Raw genomic sequence first — 19,780 nt, 5'->3', positions numbered from 1 at the left:
AACCACCCGCTCCACCTGATCGAAGTACGCATATCAAGAGCTTCCCCAACATGGAAATCGGTGAAAACGATATCCTTCATTCTGAATCCACTGTCTTTGATTTCATACGATAAACAATGCCACTCGGTAGGAAGTAAATTCGTTCTAGACATTGCGAGAGTAATTCCAGTGATCTCCACCACGGTTTAAGGTGAAGTGAAACACGTCGAGGAACTTGATCAACGTCGATATAGACGATTTTTCTAAATGCCTACGTTGCCGACGTTGGTTTTTATATTGACAGCTGTGTCGAATTATATTGTGTATTGTACCAAATGGCATATTCCACCTGTCGTTTGCGTACAATAATTATGAAGAAATCGAAGTAAAACTCCAGAAATCCTCTGGATTCATGCCTTCTGGGCCCTAATTGACTGCGGAGGGACCCCCTGCGCCATCTGTGATTTCCAGGTCAATTAAATTTTCACTCCGAGACCTCGTATTACCATCGTTTTAGCAAAGAAGCGCATACAACACTTTTTTTGCCTTTATCCCGTTCAAATGCGAGTTTATCGATTACCAGAGTGTTCTAAATTGTCGTAAAATTGTCCTGACCCTTTCGATTCTCACATCAGAGCCTTCGATAATTGTATATTGATCAAAATATGAGAGCTCGACGCCATTTTGGTTCTGGTCTGGACCGAGTTAAAAAATTTTTTGAAAGATCCAAATTTTGAATGTGTCAGGACAATTCTTAGCTGATCAGGAGTGATGTGTCAAAGTTTTGGACAGTTTGTCCTAATACCCTTAAAAAAAATTGTTATTTTCGAATCGACTGATTTGAAGGATGTTTCACTTCACCTTAACGTAAATCCACATTTTTACAATTTATTGCATAACGGTTCTACGGCATATCCGCAAGACGTAGCCGTCCGGTGCGCACGGCGACGTCGATGTCTGTACACCGGGAATGGAATATTCATCGGCAAGGGACACCGCTTATTTCGCATTCGTCGAGTGCCCGTCAAGAGAATCGAAGGCTGGCCGCCTCGTACGCGAGTAAGCGTCGGCCTAGCCCGCGCCTAGGATTTAACCGGCACCACCGGGGCACCTCTCTCAGTCCGGCGGTCTCGCTCGGGTCTCGGCCGGCTCGGCCGCACACGGATGCGGGCGTGGGCCGGCGGAGCTCGGCGCGCCCACACGCGGCCGGCCGCTCACGCACCGCACACGCAGCGCCCGCGCGCGCGTAGGGAGCGCGGGCGGGGAGGGGGTGGGGCGGGGTGCGCGCCTGTCCGTGAGCGCGAGGGAGAGGCGCGGAGGGCGGCTCGACGGGAGCGAGGGAGCGCGCGTCCCGGCGTCGGCGGAGCGAGGGAGAGAGACAGAGGGGGAGCCGGCGGCAGGGGAGAGGGGGAGGGAGGAGGGGGGAGGGGACGGAGCGACCGATCCCGGCACACAAAGAGCCGACTCCCCCGATGGCGCGGGATTGAATGGGCGAGGGGGTGGTATCGGGACCCCTCACCCCACTCCACCCACACGCTCTCGCCCACCCACCCACCGGGCCACCCCGCCTGCCCACCCACTCGCCACCCGACTGCCGCCGAGGAAACAACCTGCAACCGAAGCCAGCATAACGTTCCCCGGTGGAAAAGGCTCGCGCTCTTCCGACGCCGACGTCGCCGCCGTCCGGGTGAGTACTGACACGCCACCTAGTGAACGCGCGCCCGGCCCCGCCGCGCCGCGCCGCGACGCGCGTCGTGCCGACCTCTTCCTCGAGGTCGCCGCGTCCTCGAGGGCCCCGCGTCTCGTTTCTCCGGGTTCTCGGCGCCTCTCTCATGCCCGTTGGTCCGTGCCCGACGGCGCGGCGGCGTGGGGTGGCGGGCGCGCTCGGGCGTGTTCGTGCGTGCCGGTGCGTGGACGCGCCCGAGTTCCAGAGTCCGCGGCGAGGGGCGCCCTAGTGGGCGGGCGGGCCGACAGCGCGCCCTGAGCCGAACTCTCTCTTCCTCTCTCTCTCTCTCTCTCTCTCTCTCTCTAGCTCTGCCTCTTCCTCTCTCTTGCGCGCGCGTTGCGGGGTTAATTCGGAAGCGCCGCAGCGCCGCTCCGTGGCGCGCTTGCGGATCGAGTCTCTCCGCGGGGAAAAAGTATCTAGAGAGGAGGACGCGGGATATAGACGGAACGGAGGACCGCCGAGCGAGCGCGTTACTACGCGTGGGTGCCCCTGGGAGCGCGAGAGAGAGAGACGCCGCGTGCGTGCGCGCGCCGCCGCCGAGTGGGCGAGAGAGCGAGACCTGAGAGGGAGAGAGACAACGGGGAGGGGAGGATCCCGGGTTTACGGTTATGCCGGGCCTGCTGCTCTCGGCGTCCTTGGGCTCTACCGCGGCTATAATTTCCGGACGAATTTGAATGGCGCATGGGAGGCGGGACAGAGGTTCTCAACGGGCGCCGCCTGGCGGCGCTGCGCGCGCATCGCCCCGACGGTCACCGAGACGTGCGGCCCTTGCTGGAGCGGCGAGCGCGACCGAGTCGCCGCTTGCGATTGGAGAGAGATGGCCATTGAGGTACGCGTAGAGATAAAGAGAGAAGGGAGGACCGGGGTTGGGCCACACGTGGGTCAAACTTTTAACCGAGGCATCTTTATTGTCGGGGTAGATTTACCTTATCTACGGCGGGTAACATTTCTATGGGGTGTACCGCTCGCGTCACGATGTCGTCGATGTTTATCACCGTTCATTATCTGGGATTTGGTGCAGTGTTAATTCCACGTGCATCGTTGAGACCAGGAATTTCGAACTCCATCATTCCTCGCGCACCGGGGGATGTTTCCAACGATGATTAACACGGTGTCTCGTTCGTCTCGTAACTCCTAACGTAGTTTTCCTTTATTTTTTTTTTATTTTCGACGAGGCACGTGACCGAGGACTAGTGATATGCCGAGTCGTCAGGAGGGTAGTGACAGTGAGATCGAGGAACGGTAAATAGCTCAGAAACTGTTAAATGTACATAAAATGTGGCATATATCGATAGGAGGAATTCCGATATCGGTTTTTTTTTTCGAGCCGTATTCAAGGGTACACGTGGTCAAGTAATTATTCCTGATAAGTCCTCATCGTACTTTCTCTTGGAACCTTCGAACGCCAGGCCACCTGTGCCTCGCCATGACTCACGGTGGAGTAATCGTCCCGAAGGAAGGGACGCGCTAAGCCTATCCCGGGTTAATCCTAATCGTAAACGAGGAAACCCATAACTCTCGCAGGCCGCGTTATCGAAAGTCGACGCGCGTCCCGGTAACTGTTTCTCGTTACTTCGCAATCCGATTAACTCGTAGGAAAAGGTAAATATCTCCCGGGGAAAGGAGTAACGTTGAATACCTCGTGGCGCGAGGTCCTTTGAGAACCTCCACCTTCTAACCTTACTTGAGAACCTAACACCTCGAATAAATGCACTTTTTCGACAAGTGTACTCAGCTCGCATTTGATTCGGCGCCGAGATGGGCGCCCGGCAAAGGTACGAATAACGTCCCGATAAATTTGAATGGCGTACGGAGCGTAAGACCGCCAGGGGTTCTCAAGGGCGAGAGCCGGGGCGGGATGCGCGCGCATCGGCGCAACCCCCGTCCGGCGAGAGCGGCTCGGGGAGAGGGGGTATTGATTTATTCCTCCCCTCCCCCGGCGGGCCTGACGCACCGGAGTTCCCCTTTCTCGCCACCCCTCGTGGCCCGAGCGATCAATACACCCCTCCCCCTCCCTCGGCGACCCTTTCCCTTTCCGTCCTCCTCGGCTCCCTATCTTCCACTCTTCGCGTCTCTCGTCGTCCGCGGCTACGCTTCTGTCTCGGTTATTCCCTCTTTACCTTCCGTTTCTTCCTTCCCCCCGTTCTCCCCTCGCATTTTCTCCATATGGCTTTTCCATACGACTTAAGGTGAAGTGAAACACGTCGAGGAACTTGATCAACGTCGATAATGACGATTTTTCTAAATGCCTACGTTGCCGACGTTGGTTTTTATATTGACAGCTGTGTCGAAATATATTGTGTATTGTACCAAATGGCATATTCCACCTGTCGTTTTCCTACAATAATTATGAAGAAATCGAAGTAAAACTCCAGAAATCCTCTGGATTCATGCCTTCTGGGCCCTAATTGACTGCGGAGGGACCCCCTGCGCCATCTGTGATTTCCAGGTCAATTAAATTTTCACTCCGAGACCTCGTATTACCATCGTTTTAGCAAAGAAGCGCATACAACACTTTTTTTGCCTTTATCCCGTTCAAATGCGAGTTTATCGATCTTTCAAAAAAATTTTTTAACTCGGTCCAGACCACTAAATTCTCGTAAAATTATCCTGCCCCTTTCGATTCTCATATCAGAGCCTTCGATAATTGTATATTGATCAAAATATGAGACCTCGACGCCATTTTGGTTCTGGTCTGGACCGAGTTAAAAAATTTGTTTGAAAGATCCAAATTTTTAATGTGTCGGGACAATTCTTAGCTGATCAGGAGTGATGTGTCAAAGTTTTGGACAGTTTGGCCTAATACCCTTGAAAAAAAGTGTTGTATTCGAATCGACTGATTTGAAGGATGTTTCACTTCACCTTAACCGTCTCTCTCGCCCTCGCGGGGACTCCCACTGGAGGGAGCGAGACCGAGGAGCCTCCCATATTGGCGATCGATTTCCGGTCCCCGTCTTCCGTCGTCTTATGGACGATCAGAGGTACAACGGGGACGTTGCGGCTGCAGATGCCCTCCCCTCCCCACCCCCTACCTCGAACCGATAGCTGATTGTTAATTATTACCACGGTAACGGAATGGACAATGTTGACTCGTTAGCTGGGGCTGTAGGGATATGTCGCATACGGTTAGACATTGTTTACCGCTCCTGTGGCGTTGATCACTGATGCTGTTAGATGCACAATGCGCCTCGGGAGAGGGAATTAATGAATTTAAGGGATGGGGATGCGAGAACGACCCACCGACTTTCTTTCTCGTTTCAATGTGTCACATTGTCTCGAGCGAGGGCGCATGATGTGGGACGTCGTCGCGTATGAAATTGAAATATTGTTTCATGGAAACTACCGAATCGGTTTCGGGGACGAGTGGTATAGGAAGCGAGAGTGTACATAGGTACGAGTACGCGAATCTCCGCGTTTACAACCCTCGTTGGGATGACCGACGCCCTTCCCTCCGTCCAGGATTTCCGCGATCCCTGTTAAGGTGCAGTGAAACATCCTTCAAATCAGTCGATTCGAATACAACACTTTTTTAAAGGGTATTAGGCCAAACTGTCCAAAACTTTGACACATCACTCCTGATCAGCTAAGAGTTGTCCCGACACATTAAAAATTTGGATCTTTCAAAGAAATTTTTTAACTCAGTCCAGACCAGAACCAAAATGGCGTCGAGCTCTCATATTTTGATCAATATACAATTATCGAAGGCTCTGATATGAGAATCGAAAGGGTCAGGACAATTTTACGACAATTTAGAACACTCTGGTAATCGATAAACTCGCATTTGAACGGGATAAAGGCAAAAAAAGTGTTGTATGCGCTTCTTTGCCAAAACGATGGTAATACGAGGTCTCGGAGTGAAAATTTAATTGACCTGGAAATCACAGATGGCGCAGGGGGTCCCTCTGCAGTCAATTAGGGCCCCAGAAAGCATGAATCCAGAGGATTTCTGGAGTTTTACTTCGATTTCTTTATAATTATTGTACGAAAACGACAGGTGGAGTATGCCATTTGGTACAATACCCAATATAATTCGACCCAGCTGTCGATATAAAAACGAACGTCGGCAACGTAGGCATTTAGAAAAATCGTCTTTATCGACGTTGATCAAGTTCCTCGACGTGTTTCACTTCACCTTAAGGGGCTTTAATAACGGATAAGATCCGCTTCTCCGCACCCCTTAACCGATCCAAACCGTCCGCCACCCCCGGCGACGTCTACGGCAGAAGGCCGCGTTGACCTGGCCCTAATCGCGCCCGTCCCCAGGTAATCGCAAAGTCGTTACCCGCGGCCGCCTTCGGGGGGAGAGTTTCGGGGAATTGCGATTCAATTCCGCGGCAGTTCCGCGCCGGCCCGGCCGTTTCGGGGTCCCGGTTCCGCTCCTCGGCGACGCTTTAACGTTCCGCCACGAGGAGCGGCATACCGCGTCGGGCTGACTGCGGTTTACCGAACTGACGGGAGGGGGCCGCCTCCTGGTCCCGGGTGCCTTTGTGCCGAAATTAGTATTCGGACGGGAACCTCGTTACTTTGAAGTCGGCGCTGCCGCCGTCGTGTCCCCAGGGCTGAGCCGAGGACGTACCCCGGGGTGCTGCACCCCCCGCGAAACGGGAGGAATCATTTTCCCACCCACTCGCTCCCTCCCCCCGGAACGTATGGGTCGGTGCCAAAATGTCGGGACATCTTTCGATGTCCATCCCTTTGAGCCAGGGAGAATAATCTGAAGTTAGAGGGAGAATTATCGACGATCAAAATGACGATATTTGGAAAGGTCCTGTGATCAGCTGTTTTCTCCGCTAACTCGCGCGAAGCACGTGGGAGACATTGCACAGGTATCGTGAAACTGTCATTTTCCCCAAAATCGTGCAATTCCCGCTCTTTGCTCTACAACGTTATCAATTACTTGTTACGCATGCCTTTTCATAATTACACAAGGTCTGGCAATTAATTGAGCTAAGTACACGATAAGAGGAAATGTTTGGTCGGGAGGTTTAGATATGACATATTTTTTGTTTTTTTTTTAAATACGCCCACAGGATCAAATACGGTCGAAATATGTGAAGTTTTTTTAGAAGTTGACGAAGGGTGTTTGAGCGATGCCCACGGTGGTCTAAAAGAGATGGCGATAAGTGTCAGAGGCGTGATAAGTGGCAAACGCGGTCGTTATTTGGCACATATTGTTTCGTACACCGCCGGAAAAGCAACTATCCCGAAAGGCTCGGTAAAAAACGATGAATCCCGAAAAAAAAAAAGAATATACCCTCTCGCTTAAAAGTTAAAGGTGTCCGGGACGCGCAACTCCATACCCACGAGAGTACTCATCCCTCTCGCGTCCTTTTTCCCCCGCACTCGAGGATGCATCCTACGGGAGAGAAGGCACATACCGCCGTGGGGAAACGGGGCCCCTTCTTTTTTTGCACGTTTCCCGCCATCCCAGCGCCGAACGAAGTATCCCCCTAAGAAACGTGAAAGCTTTCTCCGGGCCACTTTAAAGCCCTTAACGCGATGCGAAGTCTCCGCCGGAGATTTGCAGGGATATAAAAATTTAATAGAGCCTAATACAAGGCGACCTTCGTTATTTAAATTAACAAAGAGACCCGAGCGTCGAAATGGCCGACATACCAGTTTACACCAAAACTTTGACACATCACTCCTGATCAGCTAAGAATTGTCCTGACACATTAAAAATTTGGATCTTTCAAAAAAATTTTTTAACTCGGTCCAGACCAGAACCAAAATGGCGTCGAGCTCTCATATTTTGGTCAATATACAATTATCGAAGGCTCTGATATGAGAATCGAAAGGGTCAGGACAATTTTACGACAATTTAGAACACTCTGGTAATCGATAAACTCGCATTTGAACGGGATAAAGGCAAAAAAAGTGTTGTATGCGCTTCTTTGCTAAAACGATGGTAATACGAGGTCTCGGAGTGAAAATTTAATTGACCTGGAAATCACAGATGGCGCAGGGGGTCCCTCCGCAGTCAATTAGGACCCAGAAGGCATGAATCCAGAGGATTTCTGGAGTTTTACTTCGATTTCTTCATAATTATTGTACGAAAACGACATGTGGAATATGCCATTTGGTACAATACCCAATATAATTCGACCCAGCTGTCAATATAAAAACCAACGTCGGCAACGTAGGCATTTAGAAAAATCGTCTTTATCGACGTCGATCAAGTTCCTCGACGTGTTTCACTTCCCCTTAAAAGACTCATCATGATGTCTCTTCGGCGCATCTCCGTAATCACGGTCAAAGGACAGGGGTGGATATCGGAGGCGAAAGCATCATCGAAACCAAGGGAAGCCGCTGATAAACGTAATTCGTAATAGCCCCTTTCGAGGCCCATGGAAATAGAAATTCCGGCGAAATGCAGGTTTCCGTGGATTCCACGGCAGGTTCTACGTCACCTGGATGACGGTCGTAATCGGCAACGAGGGGGAGGCGTGGCCCCCCCGGGCGCATGAGTCGGAATTTTCGGGCCCAAAAGCGGGAGGGGCGGGGATGGGGGGCCCCAGTCCGAAATTCGGGGCCAGGTCAACGGTTCGCCGCGCAGGGGGCGGTGGGGGAAGCGAAGGGTGGCCGAGAAAGTCTAACCGTTGGTGTTCCTGGGGCCTTTTCAGGTAGACGAGTCGGCGCAGAGGAGGGACCCGACCGAGCCAGGGCTGCCAACCGGGGCCCACCGAAATGGAGGGTAGCGGTACGGGGATAAGCAGACTCGACTGCTACGAAGACATGTTCAAAGAGATCACCAGGAAACTCTACGGGGAGGATCCGGACCACCGAAGTAAGCCGCGGATTCGGGGTTGGCCGCCCTGCCGCCTCTCTCTCTTTCTCTCAGAACTCGAAGCTCGAAGTACCCTCGCCACGAGGGCTCCCCAGGGGCCGGGGGGTGTTCCGGGTTCTTCTTGCGCGCGGAACAGTGAAAAGGGGTTGACAGAGGGCGGCGAGGCGCGTCCTAACCCGGTCCGATCCGATGCACCGCGAAGGCTGTCGACGTAAAATGTGGAATAACGCGACGCGCGATAACGCGATTACGCCGGGTAATTAATCTGCTCCGGGCGCCGGGAACTTTTCAACCGGTAGGTTTCAATGGGTACGGAGAATCCATTTAACTCCTGTATGCCGACCGCGAGAAGAATTTCGGGATTTTGTCGAGTCGATTTTTTCTCAAACGAGAAAAGAAAGTCCTGGAGGGATCGCGACCAAAAGTGAAATTCAGGGAACGTGGAGCTGGAGCGGATAATTATCGTTACGTATGATTATGTGGGTTCGAGACAGTTAGGATTGCGTCCAGAGATCGTGCTCGAGTGGCGGTCTCCGGAGAATTAGAGTCGCAACCCCCGAACGACCTAACCCACCCCCAATGGTTTTCCTTTGAAGCGTCGAGCGTGCAGAACGAGTTCGAGACCTCGGTGTCGTACAAGAACGAGGAGGACACGGAAAACGGGACCGACGGGAGCGACGACGGGAATTGGACCTGCGAGGAGGAGCCCCTGAAGGGGACGGAGGGCAGCAGGATAGCCGCGTACCACGCCGGGAAGTCGACCTGGAGGTGCTACGAGTGCGGTCAGTTTCAATTGTCCTGGAAAAGGACGAGCCGTTAGGCGTATTCGGACGGGCGAGGAAGCCCGAAGGGCATCCGAGGCGTCTGGAGGCATCCAGAGGCGTCCAGGGGCGTCCCAGAGGCGTCGGCCCGTGGGTGAGTCAAGGCCCCTGAGAATGACCGGAGGGGGTCGGTCGCCCCTCTTGATTGCAGGCGACTGCATGGGCGGAGGACCGCGCGACGTCGCCGAGCACTTCGTCGAGCTCCACTCCTCCAGGATCGTGGCGGACGACGCCAGGAACCGGCACCACTCCCCGCGGAAGGACTACCTTCAGACCGAGCTCAAGATCGAGGACGTGGTCGCCTACCTCGAGAGGCTTAGGGACCGCGCCGAAAGGGCGGCGCCACCGTCGCGTCGCACGCAAGAGACGCAGACGGTACCCGCGGCATTGCTCCCGGCTACCTCGACGTTCCTGCTCCAGGAGCTGCCCTCGGCCCCGGCTCCGCAGCACCTGCACCAGGTATCCCCGTACCCCGGCCACGAGGACGGCAAGTCGGCTCTTCCTGGTCCGTCTGTCGCGCTTCTCGCTCGATACGCGACGCCGGTTCGATGGTCGGATGGTTCGGTCAGCTGATGTAAACAGAGGGAGATGGGCTCAGTGGCGTAGACTCGGTCGAGCGGGGAGCCGGAAGCGGAAGGTTGGGTGGGTCGATCGCGCGCGAACTTTCTTTGAGAAACCTTTCGCATGGTTTTTGGCTTTATCCCGCTGGTGGGACGAATTGATAAAAAATCATACCTTCGTTAGCGATTCTTTTCGATTGGTCAAGATTAATGAATCATCTGCTTCTCTCTTATGAATTCATTGAAACATCTGCTTAATTATTTTCTGATTGTCTGCAAAATTATTAAATGAAATTTAATTCTCTGCTCGGAGTGGCAAACAAAAATTGATAGTTTAAACACGTGACAACTGTCACCTCAAAAAATCTTACCTTCGTTAGCAATTCTTTTCGATTAGTCAAGATTAATGAATCATCTGCTTCTCTCTTATGAATTCATTGAAACATCTGCTTAATTATCTTCTGATTATCTGCAAAATTATTAAATGCAATTTAATTCTCTGCTCGGAGTGGCAAACAAAAATTGATAGTTTAAATATGTGACAACTGTCACCTCAAAAAATCTTACCTTCGTTAGCAATTCTTTTCGATCGGTCAAGATTAATGAATCATCTGCTTCTCTCTTATGAATTCATTGAAACATCTGCTTAATTATTTTCTGATTATCTGCAAAATTATTATATGAAATTTAAATCTCTGCTCGGAGTGGCAAACAAAAATTGATAGTTTAAACATGTGACAACTGTCACCTCAAGGCTAGTACTTATTTTATCTCTATTGTTTATTCTGCGTTATAGATGGCAAATTACTCAGAACTTTTCCGTATTCATATTGGAGGAGCGATAATTCCACAGCCGACTAGGTCGGTTACGCCACTGAGCGTATATCGTCTTCTGTAGTAGGCGCGAATGACGCATCGGAGCATATGAACGTTCAAATTTGTTATGCTGTATATCTTTTAAAAGTTCGTAATTACCATTGAATCGTTACTCGCAACGGTTGGATGGAGCGACTTTTCTAATTTTAGTATAATGGGGATTCCATAAATTATTAATAAACCATAAATTTACTACGTCGCTAGTAACCCTCCAAGAATGGCAGATTATGCGTATCGTTTATTTTCAAATAATACACGTTTCTTTTAAAAATCCCAAAACCGTACCATGGACTGAACGAAGAATTTTATTTTTTTTTAATGCGAGTATGACTTCAATGAGGAGTCATTAATTTCTTCGTTCCATGAAATAGGTTTTTTTGGGGCCACTGAAACTTTTCGAAATAGTTAATTCCGAGTAAATTATGCACGCGAAGAGATCGGCATGTCATATTTAACGATTATTATTTTTCTGTTCAGAGTGCCGCAGCAATGCCGTCCTCCGCGGCCGCTTCCGGTAGCGGAAAACGCTACACGTGTCCTTACTGCCCGTACGGGACCGACCGGAGAGACCTTTATACGCGGCACGAGAACATCCACCGCGAGGAGAAACCTTTCCATTGCTACATCTGCTATAAGCCCTTTAATCGGGCGGATCACGTGAAGAAGCACTTCCTCAGGATGCACCGGGAACACGGCTACGAGCTCTCCAGGATACGAAGGCCTGCCGGATCCGGAGGTACGCCCAAGCCGCTTCCGCAGGACTCCGGTTCTGGCACCAATGCCAATACGAACGCGACACACCAGACAACCTATCCGCCGGGGTATAACAATAACAAGGGATACCAGATCCAACAGAGTCCCGGAAACGGAGGAGGACTGTACCAGCCGACGGCGATGCCGGCCCCGGGGATCATGCAACCGGAAGCGGCATGCGGCCGGAGGATACAGAATGGCGGATGTAACAGCAAAAGTCATCTGAAAGGTGGTTCGAAAGGAGCCCAAGAAAGAAGGTGAACTTTCGGATCGGCGGATATCATATAAAATGGCACATTACCTGCATCGGAATGGAACATTAGCATTTTCGAGTATATGGATTTTTATGTAAATCCGAATGTCAATTGCAGGATACTGCGATTTATGAAGTAGCTTGCAAAATAACGCGGTCATTTATTTACAGTGATTTATTCCCGATTCTTCATTTATTATTTCTGTCCTGCTAGTTTAGTATTGTTGAGTGTATGAATCTAGGAGTTCATCGCATGAATTCCGATCCGATGCTTGTGATGGCCGTGGAGAATTTCTTAGCGCGTAGTGTAACCGTTGTATTGCGGCTATTTGATGTGCTCGGTATAACCGGCGTCTTAGGATCATAATGTTTATACCTCGCCTATCATTGTGCTTCAATGTATAATCATGGACTGTTCGTGGGATAGGTACACTTGCTGTTACTGCTCGTGGAGCGGGGTCGACAATTGGTGCCTGAAGCGACACTTGAACACACACCTTAAACCTTTCGCTTGCGCTCTCTGTGAGTACAAAGCAGCGAGAGCGGAACGCCTCGCTACGCACGTGCTAAAGGTCCACAACAGGAGGCAATGCTCGCGGTGCTCCTTCCTCGGGGAAGACGCGGCGCAACTTCAAGCCCACCAACTCCATGTGCATCGTGTGAGCGGCGCAAACGCCCCGGCGTCCTCGCCTCAGAATGCGCCGCCGCCGCCGAACCCGCGTCACCAGCAACCTTTACAGTAAGGCGTTTCACCATTTTTCCCAATTAATTTTCCTTTGGCCCTTAACGAGGCAGTATGTCTTTCAAGATCGTTGAGCCGTCCCCCGTTTCATATTTCTCAATTGGACCGCTTAATCCCTTTAAGCTCAAGGTAACGACGATCCGATCCTAACGAGGTGACTATCGTTGATCTTAAAGGGATTAAACGTCCTCTACTATTCTTTTTCATTTTACCGCCAGAATTTTTTACCGTTTATTCGAGAGAAGTGCTTTGGTCGACCTCTTGAATATATTTCTACGTAGTATCTTACCGTTTTAATGGATGTTAAATCGTCATTTTAGAAGTGTATTAAAATTTTACATGTTTTCTGCAGCCCCGTTGGAGGTGGTCGACCACCTCCTGGCCCACCGGTATTTCCGGCACCGGCACCAGCAATAGCACCTGCAACTACCGTGATACCACCTACTACTATTCTCGGGTAAGATATCTTGCGATTGTAAATTTTCTTCGTTTATATCAGTGTGATCATGCCGTGCCTGCTTGTTATATTTTCTTTTGTTTGTAGGTGCTCATTAGCGCTTCAGGTTGTTACGTAAAAGATATTTGATGTTTTGTTTTTGTTCCATACGAGATACTCGAGCGGCCGCCTACTCTTGCGCGTAATTAGAATTGTAAACTCTTTTTGGAAAAAAAAAAAAACTATTGGGTAGAAAGTAAAGCAGCCAAACGTGCACAATATAAAGTTTGATTCTTTTAATTTGTGTAGTCTAGTCGTACACGAAATACCATCACTCGGTGTTTGTGGAGTATTAAAATGGCAGTAAAATCTCGCGACTTGCTTGTGGTCGAAAATTGTGGTCGTTATTAAAAATCACCGGACGATGTTTTACCGTAAATCTCGCAAAAACCCCGACCAAGTGAAATCTAACTATCGTTATTGCACGCAGTTGGCAGGCCGCTCGAATCCGACAGCTCTCCCTTACAGCTCGTTTAAGACGTTTCGTTTTTCGTTATTCACCGTGGCCCCGATGCTAGGTCGGCATTTATCCCTTGGTTCGAAGTAGTCGCAGCTGCGAGTCTCGTAGGCGCCTGTTCGGTGTGTAGAAGTACGTGTGTATCTGAGAGGGTGTACTCGTCGAGTCTTGCACGGACGAGTGCACCGGTTCGCCAACTGAGAGAATGACGCGAAACCTATAACTTATATGAAACAGTGCCGCGGTGGTTGCAGCCACGAGATGGTAAACCGCATCGCTGTACCTCAGGAACTATGAAGTCCCCTCTCGCGGGTAGAAGGCTCGGGCTACGCGTCCGGTCGAGCGACGCGACCAGTGCTCGGTGCTACGAGGATGACCTTACCTTGAGCTGTACCGCGCGGCACTAGGTTACTATCATCGGGATTAATCCAGGCATCACGGTAAAAGGTCCTAACCGTCAATTTTGCAAATCCAGCAGCAGAGAGTGCGAGCCGAGGCCAACCGAGGCCGGCTCGATCGTGTCAACCCGACACAAGAAGAGGGTCCAGATAGCTTCCCGGCCCATCAAAGTCGACAGGCTCGAGACCAGGAAGCCTCAGGAAGCGCCAGGAAGCGTCGTTAAGAAGAGATTCGTCGAGTCCGAGGTACCGAGCGGCTCGAGGAAAAGGCCTGCCGACCAGGAGGCAATTAACGTGGTCAGGAAGAGGATAGCTGGCAATGAAAAGCGGTCCAGGAAGCAGCGCAAGCCAAGGAAGGTGACACCGCAGGACTTTCTCGAGGACCTGGAAGAGGAGTCGTCGAGTCTTCTGGAGCCCGGTGGCATCGATTCCGTTGGCACGAGGACGCCCATCTCCAACGAGAAGAAGAAGTCCGGCTCGTTGCTGAGAGAGCTGCGCGATCGGTACTTGGTTCAGCTGGTCTCTCGTCGTGGACTTCTCAAGTGTCACCTATGCCCACCCACCGCGTCGGCGAAGGCTCTTCTTTGGGTGCCGTACCACACCAGAGCTTCCCTCACTCTGCATACTCTGTGGAGACATCGTAGGGCGAAGTTTCGCGATGCCGAGGAGTCTCGTCTTCGGCATCAGGCTACCGTCCCATCGGCTATTACCCTGAAGGCGACGGTGTGTTATACCAGCTACCGTAGATAGCATTCGATGCCTTGGTCTGTCATCGATCCGAGTCTGCGAGCTGTGTATGACTATTGAATGACTAGGTTCTATAGTGAATCCGTGAGCTTTTCGAATACGTCGTCTTGAAGTTCTGCGCCGCAAAATGTGAGCTTAATGTTAAAGAGTGATACGGGGGGAATGTCAGAAAGTACTGTACCTTCGAGTCTGGGTTACCGTGAGTGGAATTAATCCCGGCATCACGGTAAAAAGTCCTAACCATGAATTTCACTATCCAGTAATCCAGCAAAACGTCACACGTCGTAAAGGCTGGATCGTGTTAACTCTACGTGAAGAGGGTCCAGGTCTCTTCCGATGTAACCAGGGCACCTTGGGGGTGTCCTGGAACATGGAGTCGACAAATCTTCATGACCTGAATAGCTTCTTAATAGTAGGACATTTAATAAGAGGAGAAAGCTGTACGGCTGAGGAAGAGATGTGATCGTTATTAGACTGGTGTCAGATTTCGTTAGAGACTTCCTAATATCACTTGCGTTCGATGCATCCACGATTTCTCGTCTTCAGATGCTTCTGTCAATTGCGTATATTATAGAAATATCATATTGAAGAGTTCTGTTTTTCTATTTTTTTTTTTTATGTTACTCCTTAGTTGAATATCCCAATAATGAAAGCGAGTTCTACCAACTATCACAGATCTCAGTCAGTACTTTGGTCAATTGTTGACCGCAATCCGTGACCTAAGGTTAAGTTCGAAGCGAAAACTTATCGAAAAAGACTTGTACTCAGGATGTTGTATTTTTCTTGAGGCTCTTTTATAAAGAGCGCGAATTGATACTATTCAGGTGGGGTGTACCACCGAGGGAAATAATTTAAAAACAATAGGGAAAGTGTTTCAATTTTTTATATCGTGAAAATAAAACGAATGGCACAATGTGCCGCGTCACAATGTTCGGTATGATGCAAAGTGTTAATTTGAAATAAATAATCTTTCGTTTATTAATTGACATCGGAATCATTATTCATGCGAATGTAGACGAGCGTTAAATGACCAAACCACCGTGAATTCCAGGCTACACGGTTTCAAATGAAAAAGCGTCGTTTATGTATCTAAGTCACCGAATAATTACTTTTTATTACTCCGTATGAAATGTTTCAATTATAGTTTTAGTTTATCTCGCTAAAAGAGGTCAGCTTCATACGAGGCGGGGTCATACTTTCTGGAACATGTCAAATTTCAGCGATACTAATTCGAACGTTTAGCATGTTAGTAGAGCAACGAAACAGAGGTACATAAATGATAGGATCTTCTTTTAAGCTCTAGGATTAAGTTCTAGATCGTAAAAGATGGATGTCAAAAAATTCACTGCAATTCTCTGGAGACGCTCACGCAAATGAAGAAGCATGTAATATGAGTACCAGGACAAGTGTTCGGATTTCGTTTGAAAGTTAACTGAAGATATAAGCGGACGTTCCTTTCGGGTGATATAATTCTCCACTTCTGTCGGACGGACAAAGTTAATTATTAATTACGCCGATAACTTGCGGCGAGCAAGTCGCGTAACCCTGGATGTTGCTTTTCGTCGGGGTGAAAATTTAGTTGATAAAAGAAACGAGAGCTGGGTGTTCCGTGTACAGTAGCGATAATCCTGACAATTGCGTTGACAATTCTCAATCAGAATCGCCAGCGATCCCACGACTCCTTTAAGTTTAAGTACCTAAGTAAGAATCGATATGACTAGTGCTTTCTCGTTTTTTTTTCTTTTTTTTTTTATTCGGTGTTCTACCAAATCCTTGAAGACGTTTCCGACTATTTGGAATGACGTACTTCGAATTAGCGCTCTTCACTTTCGGCGGAAACTCTCACTTCGTGATAAACCGAGACGAGACGATCTCGGGAGTCGTAGATTAATGTAATGTCCTGTAAATGTAAGTAAACTTCGTCGAGCAAGCATCATTTTTTATATAACGCTATTTGTACAAAACTTATCTTGTTTACGTTAATACATGAAATATATTATATCTATTATACTTGAGACTCTTTCGCGGTGCGTCAAAAGGCGGGATTTGTGATAAACTTTAGGAAGGATCTCGCGGGGGATTTATTTCAATGGTCCAACTCTGTTCCGATGCCGCCCAGAGGGAAAACTAACACTTTTGGCATGACAAATACTCGGCGCAAGTTTGAAACATTTTATTTCGTATATCTCGCGGAGTTGGATTTTATAGACTCTTGCCGGGCTTAAATGGAAAACTTTAATTACGGGATAGTGGCATCTTTCTTTCGAAGAAAAAGAGCTTAATTGAAAAGTTGAACCGTAGATGATAACATTTGTTGAAGCGAGCTTCAAATTTTCCCGGCAGTCGATAAAACACGTCGGGAGGTCGTAACTCGCCGAGGCGCCACCAGAGGTCACTCTGTTACTCGAAATCTCGAAATATTTCGAGAGACACGAGAGTCGCCCGACTAATAAGGAAACATTCCCAAGTGTCCGCCGCCGATCTTATTGATTTTCATATATGTTGAAGAACATAAAAATCTAAGAAACACGTTTTTTTTTTTTATCTGCAATGCTCCTCATTTAAGGAGCGAATCAACCCCCCAAAGTTTGGCGAAAATTCGATTTTCATATTAATTTTCGTAGAAGCAGTGGAGGGATTTCGACGAAACTTGGCATAAACGAATTCTGTATAAGGACGGTGGTGGAAACACAATATTGTCCAGTAATGTTACAACACCTGTCTCTTAGGTTTTGGTGTTCTTCAACATATGAAAATCAATAAGATTGGCGGTGGACACTTGTTTCTTTGTAAGTTTACGGGTCTCCTGTTTTATACCGAATGTGGTTATTCATTTTCACGACGCTTATGTAAATGTCGGAAAGTGAATGCACATTATTTGAAGCAATAACCTGTGCCTTTGAGTGTATTACTTCATGAAGAAATTGTTTTCCTTCACTACTAATAAGGACGCAGTCCACTCTATAAAAAGGTAATATTCTTTCAAGATAGAATTTTTTATTTAACAATTTGTTCGTTTTGGGGTGATTCTCAATCATTTCCGGAAACAGATCATTTCAGATTTTCGTTTACGAGTAAATCCTCATGATACGTTTTGTTCACTTTTACTGTACATGTATGTACGTATATATGCATAATGACTAGGTTTCGTTGAATTACCTACGGTATTCCTTCATCTGTGTATAATACAAGTAGACCGCACTGTATTAAAAATTTAATTCCTTTTTATTTTTCATCCGTTGCATTCTGGCTCGCTGCCAAATCGCCGGGCGAGGCAATGTTTGGTAAATTGCACCCTCGCCTCAGCGTGTATGTATTCTTTAATCATATCTCTATGCAAGAAATAACAACGTTTGCATTCCATCTTCATTTACCTGTTTTACTTTTCTCATTTTTCACCGCAACTCGCGCGGATAAAATCATAAAGCTTAATACACGTGCTTATAACTTTCAGATCTTTTTCTTCCGTAATTTCATATCGCTCTCATTATCACGGACAATGAAGATTTCGCAAATTATGACAAATTACCGACTCAATTAAACGATATTGAAAATTCAATTCAAGTTACTACATTTTAATTAATATACGTGCACCTTTGATGTACATCGCTAGATAACAAATAGCATTACGCACAGTTCACTTAAAATCGGCCATTCGATTCCCCGAAATTTGGAGAAAATGAAATTATCGATAAAAAGTACGGAAATACATCCACGATATCGGATAATATTTTGCAGCACACTTTAATCGACCAACTATCGTGCACTTCATTTCGGAGCGCCCTAAAATTTCATTTTTTTTTCAACATACACCTCCCGAATTATTACAATCCCGCAGAGAAACAATTACATTTGCATTTTATTTTCAGCCATCCGCCCCACTTCCACGATAAAATTTCCCGGAATAAATTAAAGGTGAAACCATAAAATTTTCACGGCAAAGTTGTGAACCATTTGCATTCTCTTCCCCCCCCCCCCCCCCACCGGCCCCGGAAAATTCATGTACATATGGACGGTCACCCGAGCAATGATACATACACGCCGAAAACCGCACAATACTGAAGTTAAATTTAATTTAATTTCATCTCATCTTTCGTATTTGTCGACTGCTCGGCAAACAGGCGGGCCTCGGCCAGCATTTGCTAAATTACAATCTCGCTCGAAATGTAGAGCCATTTCGTAAGCGCATTAATATTTAATAAATAGGCATCGCCTTCCTTCGGCACGATACATTATCCCTAACGGAAATTGCTTGTCCACGTCCCGGAGTAAAAGTGCCTTAACTCCCGCGGAGTAAATTTAAAAAGCGCGGTATGTACCGAACGCTCGCAGAACCTCCGTCCTCCTCGATATGCCGCATTATCCATCGTACCCCCCTTCAAATCAGTCGATTTGAATACAACACTTTTTTTTAAGGGTATTAGACCAAATTGTCCGAAACTTTGACACATCACTCCTGATCATTTAAGAATTGTCCTTACACATTAAAAATTTGGATCTTTCAAACAAATTTTTTAACTCGGTTCAGACCAGAACCAAAATGGCGTCGAGCTCTCATATTTCGATCAATATACAATTATCGAAGGCTCCGATATGAGAATCGAAAGGGTCAGGACAATTTTATGACAATTTAGAACACTGGTAATCGATAAACTCGCATTTGAACGGGATAAAGGCAAAAAAAGTGTTGTATGCGCTTCTTTGCTAAAACGATGGTAATACGAGGTCTCGGAGTGAAAATTTAATTGACCTGGAAATCACAGATGGCGCAGGAGGTCCCTCCGCATTCAATTAGGGCCCAGAAGGCATGAATCCAGAGGATTTCTGGAGTTTTACTTCGATTTCTTCATAATTATTGTAGGAAAACGACAGGTGGAATATGCCATTTGGTACAATACCCAATATAATTCGACACAGCTGTCAGTATAAAAACGAACGTCGGCAACGTAGGCATTTAGAAAAATCTTCTTTATCGACGTCGATCAAGTTCCTCGACGTGTTTCACTTCACCTTAATTGCGGATCTCCCAGCCACGACAAACACCCTTGGAGAGAAAATATCTGGGGAAATTATCCCAACCGAGTGGCCAGGTCGGCGGCCAAATGCATATTTACCTCTCAATCGCATCCTCGCGCAACAAATACCGCTGTTTGCATTCCACCTCCAGGCGGGCACTCGGCACTCG

The 19,780-nt window shown here is 48.2% G+C and overlaps 1 protein-coding gene across 1 annotated transcript; it reads left to right on the top strand.

Moving 5' to 3' along the window:
- The first annotated feature begins 1,597 nt into the window (after window positions 1–1,597).
- LOC105695409 lies at window positions 1,598–15,581 on the top strand. The gene is made up of 8 exons (XM_012416947.1): window positions 1,598–1,666; window positions 8,329–8,492; window positions 9,089–9,274; window positions 9,465–9,772; window positions 11,227–11,759; window positions 12,183–12,494; window positions 12,850–12,954; window positions 13,926–15,581. The coding sequence occupies exons 2-8, from the start codon at window positions 8,393–8,395 to the stop codon at window positions 14,596–14,598; spliced, it is 2,217 nt and encodes a 738-aa protein (XP_012272370.1). The 5' UTR covers window positions 1,598–1,666; window positions 8,329–8,392; the 3' UTR covers window positions 14,599–15,581.
- Window positions 15,582–19,780: the final 4,199 nt, after the last annotated feature.

The sequence above is a fragment of the Orussus abietinus genome, unplaced genomic scaffold (assembly GCF_000612105.2).
Source record: "Orussus abietinus isolate OABI.00-Male unplaced genomic scaffold, Oabi_2.0 scaffold81, whole genome shotgun sequence".
NCBI classification, from domain to species: domain Eukaryota; kingdom Metazoa; phylum Arthropoda; class Insecta; order Hymenoptera; family Orussidae; genus Orussus; species Orussus abietinus.
The sequence above is the reverse complement of the archived record's forward strand: the minus strand, read 5'-3'. Positions and strand labels throughout refer to the sequence as shown.

What these genes read in the sequence shown, in the direction of transcription:
- LOC105695409 (XM_012416947.1), top strand. Translation starts at nt 8,393, where the DNA reads ATGGAGGGTAGCGGTACGGGGATAAGCAGACTCGACTGCTACGAAGAC. An exon ending in CTGGAGGTGCTACGAGTGCG is followed by an intron (nt 9,275 to 9,464) that starts GTCAGTTTCAAT and finishes TCTTGATTGCAG; the next exon opens with GCGACTGCATGGGCGGAGGA. An exon ending in CGTCACCAGCAACCTTTACA is followed by an intron (nt 12,495 to 12,849) that starts GTAAGGCGTTTC and finishes TGTTTTCTGCAG; the next exon opens with CCCCGTTGGAGGTGGTCGAC.